General features: G+C 38.6%; 1 protein-coding gene across 1 annotated transcript; it reads left to right on the forward strand.

Annotated features, from left to right (window-relative positions):
- Positions 1-208: 208 nt before the first annotated feature.
- Positions 209-5,840, forward strand: RAB21 (RAB21, member RAS oncogene family; the record flags this gene model as incomplete). The annotated part of the gene is made up of 6 exons (XM_010078914.1): positions 209-268; positions 452-559; positions 2,445-2,508; positions 3,308-3,362; positions 3,800-3,888; positions 4,750-5,840. Coding segments are annotated over 6 exons (516 nt in total), but the record flags the coding sequence as incomplete, so codon positions are not given.
- Positions 5,841-9,273: the final 3,433 nt, after the last annotated feature.

Below are 9,273 nucleotides of genomic sequence, written 5' to 3' on the forward strand. Positions count from 1 at the left end.
ATGCTACATCCCTGGAGGTGTTCAAGGCCAGGCTGGATGAGGTTTTGAGCAACCTGGTCTAGTGGGAGGTGTCCCTGTCCATGGCAGGGGGTTGGAACTTGATGATCTTTAAGGTCCTTTCCAACCCAAACCATTCTATGATTCGTAAACTAATCTGAAGTCAAATGAGACATTTGTGTGTAAAACTTTAATCTGTTTTGTTTTACAGGCATCTTTTCTTACAAAGAAGCTAAATATTGGTGGGAAAAGAGTAAACCTTGCAATATGGGTATGTTTACTTTCCTATTTTACCTCTGATAGCTAAATAGAATATTTTATTGAGAAATCACTTAGGTTTACTAGAACTCAAATGTTAGGCCTTTCTTAATAAAGTAAAGTTTCAAAGTATTTGAAGTTTCTTGAAGTATTGTTTGATTTGTCTTAAATGCTAACAAGTGTATTTTAAATGCAGGATACAGCTGGTCAAGAAAGATTTCATGCATTGGGGCCGATCTACTACAGAGATTCTAATGGCGCTATTCTAGTATATGATATAACAGATGAAGACTCTTTTCAAAAGGTACTAGACAGATTTTACCTCTGTGTGAGATGTAAACTGATTGAAAGATAACCTATTATATGATTGTGTAAGTGGGAAGCTCCTGTCTTCAGCAATAGCAATACATATATTAGATCTGCATGTGAGTATATGCCTTATTAATATTCTTTTGAAGGCTGACTTTTCAGTCTACTAAAGTTCTCTGGTGTTCTTTGTATAACCCTGCTAGAATTAGATGTATGAGCTACCTGTGAGAGACTATAAACATAAACCAGTACTGTTGTGATAGCATGCAATACTGATCTCTACTGTATAAACAAAATTACTAAACAATATTAAGTGACATGACCTTTTACAGATTTGAGAACTTTGAAATTGCACTATGTGATAGTGGAAATATACTTAATAATTATTTTACGTCAGTGTTAGTTGATCAGTATGGGCAGGTGAGTTTGTTTCCAACCCTCTGTCAAATCAGTGCTGTCTCTATAGGATGTTCCAGCTGAAAGCTGGTGACACTCTCTCCTAAGTGAGTTTGCCTCCAATTAGCTCCTGCCAAAGCCATAGAATCCTAGAATGGTTTGGGTTGGAAGGAACCTTAAAGATCACCAAGTTCCAACCCCCCTGCGGTGGGCAGGGACACCTTCCACTAGACCAGGTTGCTAAAAGCCTCACAGCGTGGCCTGGCCCCCCTCCAGGGAGGGGCCATCCACAACTTCTCTGGGCAACCTGCTCCAGTGTCTCATCGCACTCGCAGTAAAACATTTCTTCCTAATATCTAATCTAAATCTCTGTCCTCTTTCAGCCTTAAAACCCTTACCCCTCATCCTATCACTACAATCCCTGATGAAGAGTGCCTCCCCCACATTCCTGTAGGCGCTCTTTAAGTACTGGAAGGCTTCTGTGTCCCTGGAACTTTTTCTTCTCCAGGCTGAACAACCCCAACTCTCTCAGCCTGTCCTTGTATGGAAGGTGTTCCAGCCCTCTCATCAGTTTTGTGGCCCTCCTCTGAACTTGCTCCAACAGGTCCATGTCCTTCTTATGTTGGGGGCCCCAGAGCTGGATGCAGTAGTCCAGATATGGGGTCTCACAAGAGCAGAGTGGAGGGGCAGAATCGCTTCCCTTGACCTGCTGGTCACAATTCTTTTGATGCAGCCCAGGATACCATTGGCTTTCTGGGCTGCAGGCGCACATTGCCAGCTCATGTTAACCAGATCTAGTGGAAGGTGTCCCTGCCTGTAGCAGGGGGGTTGGAATTAGATGATCTTTGAGGTCCCTTCCAACCCAAACCATTCTATGATTATGGCATAACTATCTCTGTATCATGTATCCTAACTATTTTTAGGTTCTTGAAGTGATTGCCTCTCTTCATGACTTAAATTCCCTTAAAATAGCAGTCCCTGAGTCAATGTGATGATCGTACAACTTTAAAGCATGACAACAGAATTGATAAGATACCGTCAGCTGACTCGACACTCGTGTCCCATCTGTTCTCTCAGGAAGCAACAATCTAGTATAATCTAACCTAAACAACTCTATTCAGGTACCTCTAAAGTACCATTTATGATCTGTCAGTAAGTGCCTCTTGATGAAAGATCTCATGCGTGACCTAAACTTGCCAACGCAGTGATCTTGTTCTTTGGGGTGTGGCTAACACAAGTGTTGTGAATTATATTTCTGGAGTAATTGTGCTATTTTATCCAAGTCATTTGCTCTTAATTTCAACTGTGAACTAAAACCTGCTGAAGTGTAGCTGTCTAAAGAATATCTTGTCCATCTGTGTTGCTCTAAACATGTTTGTTTCAAGTCTGGGGTAAGCAGTTAATGAAGTAAATGGGTCAGTTCTGCACTGCCTAAGTTAGTAGCATATTGAGTGAAAATAAACTTACCTCTCTTCTTTTTGCAGGTAAAAAACTGGGTTAAAGAATTAAGAAAAATGTTGGGAAACGAAATCTGTTTATGTATAGTAGGTAAGTTTGGTTTTTTAAATGTGATTCTAATGTCTGTATCGGAAATGTTTCTTTTGATTAATAGCATCTTTCACCCAGTTTTGACAGGCTGTACATGTGAAGGGGTAAAGGTTCTGTTAGTTTGATAAATTTAAAATTCAGTTAGAACTAGACGTTTCAGTAGATCACATTGAGGGATATAAGAGTTAGTTTTGAAAAACAATGTGTTTAATGATACACGATGTCAGAAGTGCATGGTACCTGATGCCTGCGGACTGTATTTTAACAAAGAGAAATATGATACACGTATCATAAGGTTTATCCTTCTTGCAAATACTCAAATGTCATGTTTTTTGCTCTTCTCAGTGGCATAGACTGGATGCTTCTCTGTTTTAATAATCAAGTGCTTTGGGGGTGGAATAAGTCTTAAAAGCCTGGATATTTCAATCTAAATAGAATGCAACAGAAATGCTGGGTTTAGATTTAGTCGAATCTAGGAGGGTAGACGTGGATATTCTACAAAAACTTCTGCAGCACAGATAAGCTGCTTAGTAAATTAGAAAAGCAGAAGGCTGAATCAATGGCTTATATGCAAAACCTGGTATCTCTACAGATATAACTTCATCTTCATTGCCTGTAAATGCTTGAGGGGAAGGGAATTCTTAATCATATTTTTGTGCTCCAAATTGAGACCTATGTAAGAGTCAGTCTTTACTGGGACAGCTTGTAAGAAAATGCTGGGGTACAATGATTATGTGACTGCTTTCTTTTGGGTAATTTTGGAGTACAAAGACTTGAAAGATTAACTTGTTTCCAACAGGTAACAAAATAGACTTGGAAAAAGAGAGACATGTTTCAGTGCAAGAAGCAGAAACGTAAGTCACACCAATTATTAATAGAAACAGTCATTGCAGAATTATGCTGGAGTAATAAACTTGTGATGCTGTTAACAACTGGCAGGCATAAACCAGCAGTGTCTAGCTGGCTGTTGCCTTAAGTGTTCTGTTGGTATCTGAGTCCTGGAATGTCTTTACTGGCCAAAGGGTAACTTGAGAGTTGTACACAACTAAAGTCAACATTTGCAGTTTAAATGCATTTCTAGACATGAAATTTTCTTTATTTCATCCTAGTATTTTTCATGAACCATGGCAGTTTTAACCACATAATTCCCTGTTTACATTAAATCAGCATGTTCAGAGATTAACTCTGAACTCGGAATAACCTCTTGTGATCATCTTTTTGCTTCATGTAAAGTGGCTTAGAAAGATTAAGTCCTTCAGTATAATGAAGTTCTGTATCTGCATTCCTACAGGTATGCTGAATCTGTTGGAGCAAAACATTATCATACTTCAGCTAAACAGAACAAAGGAATTGAAGAACTGTTTCTTGACCTTTGTAAAAGTAGGTGTTATCTAGTTTGGTAACGAGCTCATTCACAAAATGCTCAAGGCTTCAGAATGCTTAAAACCATATAGAAAAGCCTTCATGTGAACTGAGAACTGACTTAATCTGAATCTACTTCAAGCCACCTGTGTACTGTAACAGCTATTGAAGCTTGATGTATGGATGTTTTCAATATGGCAAATTCATGCTGTACTTCAAAAATGTATTTTTGACACTTTGGAGCACTGACTGCTCTTGTACTCATCATGCTTATATAGTAACTTCAAATCAAACTTCATGTGACTGGTCTCACTACTGCCCGCTTCAAACACTGTTTCAATCTCTTTCAAAAATCTTTGCAAATGTCAGTTACAAATCATAAACTTGGAGTCGTAATTATGCAAATTTTACACAGCAGTCTAAGAAAATGGTGAAGATCATGGAATGTAGGTTAAAAATGTAACACAGGGAACTCCCTACGATACAATAATTTAAGCAAAACTTCACCTGCATGTCTGAAGAGTAGGCTGGTGGGTTTTTTTAGGGGAGGTAGTGTGTGGAGTTTCTTGTTTGTTTTATTTTTTTAACAGAATGTTCTTGATACGGGTAGGTAAATCTAGCTTTTGAAATCACTAACTCCAGAACGTATGAGCATCTAAGGTCTCCCTTAGTCAACAGGAGCTGCTGGATGTTTGGTGCTTTAGGAAGAAGATTTAAGTATGTTCCTGCAGCTGTGCCATGTGATACCTGAGTGCTCACTTCAGCATAATGAATAGGAGAACCAGTCTTGCTGAACTTTGTGCATATAACTCAGATTAAGATCTCAGTCTTGCATAAAAATGCAGTGGAATGTCATCTAATATATTTCTTCCTTTACAGGAATGATAGAAACGGCTCAAGTGGATGAAAGAGCAAGAGGCAATGGTTCCAGTCAGTCAGGAACAGCAAGGCGAGGTGTCCAGATCATTGATGATGAGCCACAAGTACAGAGCAGTGGAGGGTGCTGTTCTTCTGGATAATTATAAAACTGTGCATCACTGCCTTCTTAATATGAAGACTGCCATATTCCAAGTCACACATTCTTTACCAATGGAGTAATAGAATTAACAGTATTTAAAAATAATCACATGTAACAGTGCAGAGACCTTAAGTGCTAAACTAGTGGCGTCTGTGACCAGAGAATTGGCATTTTCTACAGTGGTTAACAAAGCAATTACCAATGGCCTTTTTACATATTTTTCTTTAATGGGGAATAATATGCATGTAGAAAACACCTACTTAAAGGCTTCATTTATATTCTTTTAAATCAGATCATTATTTAATAACTTATATACATTGTTGTTGGAATGGTATATGTTTTTGCAGCTCTTTGTATTTTGTGGTAGATTGAATTGTATCACTTCTAAAATGCAAATTGATTTTTTTTTTAAATTAGCAGATATCTGAAGTAATATTTTTGCAGGGCCTCTACAAGCCTATAACTCAACTACTTTGATATATTCTGTTCATCCTGTATGCCAAGCTGGTAAAATACATTGTAAATTACATACTAAATATTTTATCTGCTTTTACAATTGCAGGTGCAGAAATATGTACATCAGTCTTGTCAGTGATTGTGAAGTGAATAAGTCAGTGAAAGATGCAGGCTTTTCATGTGTACTGTTAAATTGCTCATTCTATTCCCCCTAACCTGAAACCATCTTTTTTTGGGTACATTCATAGCTACAGCATTTTTTAAAGTCTTTTCTGGCAAGCAGCAGTATTTAGAGTACATCCTTAGTGGGAAGGGAATGCTTCCTTAGACTGCTGTTTAACATGGAGGTGTTTGACTCTGAGCTAGAACAGTTGGCGCATGCATATGTCTTGCCTCTGCAGTTACTTTGGCCTCTCAGAATATCCCCAGAAAGTCAAAACAACCTTGTCTATCTGGTAGCCAGTAAACCAGATGCATGGAAACTCTTAAGCTGCCCCAAGACAGCATTATAAATTAAGTGTAATTTTTTCCCCCTGTATTGCAGGGCTTGAGTGAACAAATGAATTGGCATTAACTAGAACTGCTTCTCATTTGGAGTGATTAAGTGGAAGAGACAAAGCTTAACAGATGTATTTGTAACTTGGGTGATACTAGACAGAACTGAACTTAATCCTGACTTGCTCTTTCTCTTGTAAAGTGTTTTGAAGCGCACTTAGGTTTTGGGAGGAGGGTTTTCAGAAATGAAGTGTATAAACTACTATCACAAAGGAATACAAATGGTGGTAGCTGAAACTTCAAACTGTTTTGTGCTCTGACTTTTTTTTACTTAAGTTGTCATGCTTGGAAAAACAGTAAAGGTGATGTCTCTGACAAAATAGAATATTCCTTGGCCTTCCTTTTTCTGAAGGGTAGAATTAGTATTGCATATGAATGCATTGAATGGTGTGGGTATGTTCTGATGCACAAAAGAAGTAGTGGTAAATAATCAGTCTGACATGTAAGAGAAGTGTGCTGTCTTCAATCTGATTTTTATTTTCTCTGAAACAAGAGATCGCTTTGATACAGACTGGTCCTGGTGTACGCTTTCCCTTTCTGCCTGAACTGTGGTGTAGATACTTTCCCTTAAGCTACCATTGCCATGCTCTTCTGACATGGTTGTATGCATGATGGACAAAGGTGATCTGTTCATGCCAGTGAAGATAGTTTGTCTGCACAGAGCTTTGATGTGAATCTAAAATTCATTATTATATGTATATGTAGCAAAACCATTAAGTTAACACTTTCATACTATATCTAACTTAACTGTGAGCCTTGCCAAAGTTGAAAAACAGGTCAGTTTGATCTGAAACCAGTGCCTTCAAATCCATACATTTAGATGAAAGTCAGTCTGGTAAGTCATACAATATTGATATGAGGAGTGAAATTGGCAAGGCTATGTTCAAGCCTGGAATCTCCTCATAATAGGAGTTGCAGATTTTTGGATTCAAACATAATTTTCTGTGGAGATGGGGAAAAAAAACTCCATAACCAAACAACCCAACATCAACTAGACTTGAAAAGCAGATGATGTATAAGGACTTACCTATACCAGAGCATGTGTGTCCTCTCCAGAACAGAGCTTTCTCCACTTCATTGAAATGGGTCGGTGCAGTTCTGGCCTGGAAATTAATACTAGGTGTTTACCCAAGAGAATCTTATGTTTGACTACTTTGAAATAGAAGCAGCTGTAGAATATATCTTTCTGCCTGCAGCTGAATAGTTTTTCTTTAGTGTTTTCTAAGGTAGGGTCATTCTCTGTGACTTCTGTCAATTACGAAACTAACAAAGCCATGTTGGTACCAACTCTTTAAGTCTCTTGCTACTGAAAACTTTGGGGGTGGTGGTAAGGAAGCTGATGGTTTTGTACGATTAAAAAAGCTTCTGGTTCCTATTAGCAAAATAATTTTAAAAATAAATTCTCAGAAGTTACTTTTCTTAATGAAGCTACATCATGAAAAATACTCTCTGGAAACCTTCCTGGCTAAGCTGCGGTTTGATTGGAACTGATTTATGGAACTTAAAACCTGTGCTTAGCAGGGTATCATATTACTTTACAAAAGAAGTATAGCTTCATGAAGTCAGGGAAGTTGGTTTCCAAGACAAGTAAAAACATTATGGATTGTTTAGACTGATTAATTTGGGAGTTCAGCTATTCATTGTTAGTGGACTAAATGTAACTGTTCCAGGAAAAAGCATTTTTTTTGAAGAATAGATCTAGAGTGTTCTTTGCATTAAATATATAGGAAAGCACTGATAGCTTGGTTTTCCATATTTGAGCAGGATCTTACTTGGATAACCTGGTATTACTACTATGTGGCTTGGTTTTCAAGAGTCTTGCATTTGCTGGAATCTTATCTAGACTGCCTGGTTTGTATGTCTTAAGGAAAATTGGGGTTTTTTTGTTGCTAAAAAAGCTATTTTTCTTCCTTCTGAGAAGAGTGCAAGAGAACGACATCTGTCTCTAGAAAGTGCCTCTGTTGTGGGATAGATAATACCAGCCAGATGCCTGCTACAGCATTTAAGTCAACACTGAGCACACTTCCTCAGAGTAAATCTTGACAAACACTAATAAGTTAGACCTTTTTCTATTATAGTATATAAGTACAAATACCCTTCTGAAACAACATTTAAGTACTTGCTTACAGTCTTGATGCTGCTGCTATGAATACTTGAGCTACCTGTGAAACTTTATAACTTGCTGAAATAAAATCTAACAAACCACTGTCCAAAAACTTTAATGCAGCTGTGTTTATCTCTATTAGGAGTTACTTATGGACACTGTCTTATTGCACTTAGACTACAGTTCAGGAGTTAAAGACCAGATAGACTGATTCAGACAAGGAAACTCCAATAAATTCAGATGTGTAAGTAGCTGTAAAGGTTGGGGATGATGACTTCATCTGGTTTGCAGTGAACTCACATGGTTCTGAGATGGGGACATCCAGTGTCCCTAGGGACTGCATTGGCTGGTCTCAAGGCAGTTAAGCAATTGAGTGTTGCTTTGATTACACACTTCAGTGTTCACACATTGTGGACAAGCATTCTTGCTTACTACCACATTAAAAAGTATCTATTAGCCCTTTTTTCCTGTGACCTTTATTGTTACAGCTGTTTAACTTGTAGCTCTAACTACAGCTCTTGAAGAAACCTGGTAATTCAATTTCTACTTTAGATTCCAGGCCACATGAAAAAAGCTTTGCAAAAAGGTATGAGGTCATGGAAGGTGGTTGGAGCTCAAATGGGGTTCTGTGGACATGTTTGATGCTGTCAGGAAAAAAAAAAAAACCAGTTTAAAGAAGGTGAGAGGAATCACAGTCCAGTTTGAGGACAAACAGAGGTCAGAAATCTCCACAAGCTGAAAGCAGTTAAGTGCTATGAATGGTAGAGTATGGGAATAAGAGTTTGGGTCAGCCACCTCTCTCTTATTTTTCTGCTTTTTATGGAAGGAAAAGGAGAAGTAAAAAGAAAAAAGCAAGTAGGAAAAACTGAAGGTGCTGGTAGTGTGCTGCTGAGTGAGATGCTGAGTTAACCATTTCTTGGTGGAACTGTGTCCTTGGTTAAGCAGAGACAGACTTAACTTTCTAGCTAGCAAGAGGCTGTGTTTTGGATTTATGCTCACAAGAAAGGTGAGAAGGGATGTTTTGTGCTGGTGCCAGGGTCAGGTACTTTCAGCTTCCCTGCTCCCTGCAGACAGGGCTGGGGGAGGGGGTGGGGGGGTTGTGGAGCTGGGAGGGCACAGCCCTAGTTACTAGCCCAGGATTTGTTCTTCAGTTATTAGATTGAGAACCAGAGTGACTAATAATCTACTCCATAACATACACATCATGCCCAGTATATAGGTGAGGACCTTTCCGGAGGATTGGCCCTTTTCCTTTTGGTTCTGAGGCCCT

The sequence above is a fragment of the Pterocles gutturalis genome, unplaced genomic scaffold, assembly GCF_000699245.1.
Source record: "Pterocles gutturalis isolate BGI_N339 unplaced genomic scaffold, ASM69924v1 scaffold23143, whole genome shotgun sequence".
NCBI lineage: Eukaryota > Metazoa > Chordata > Aves > Pterocliformes > Pteroclidae > Pterocles > Pterocles gutturalis.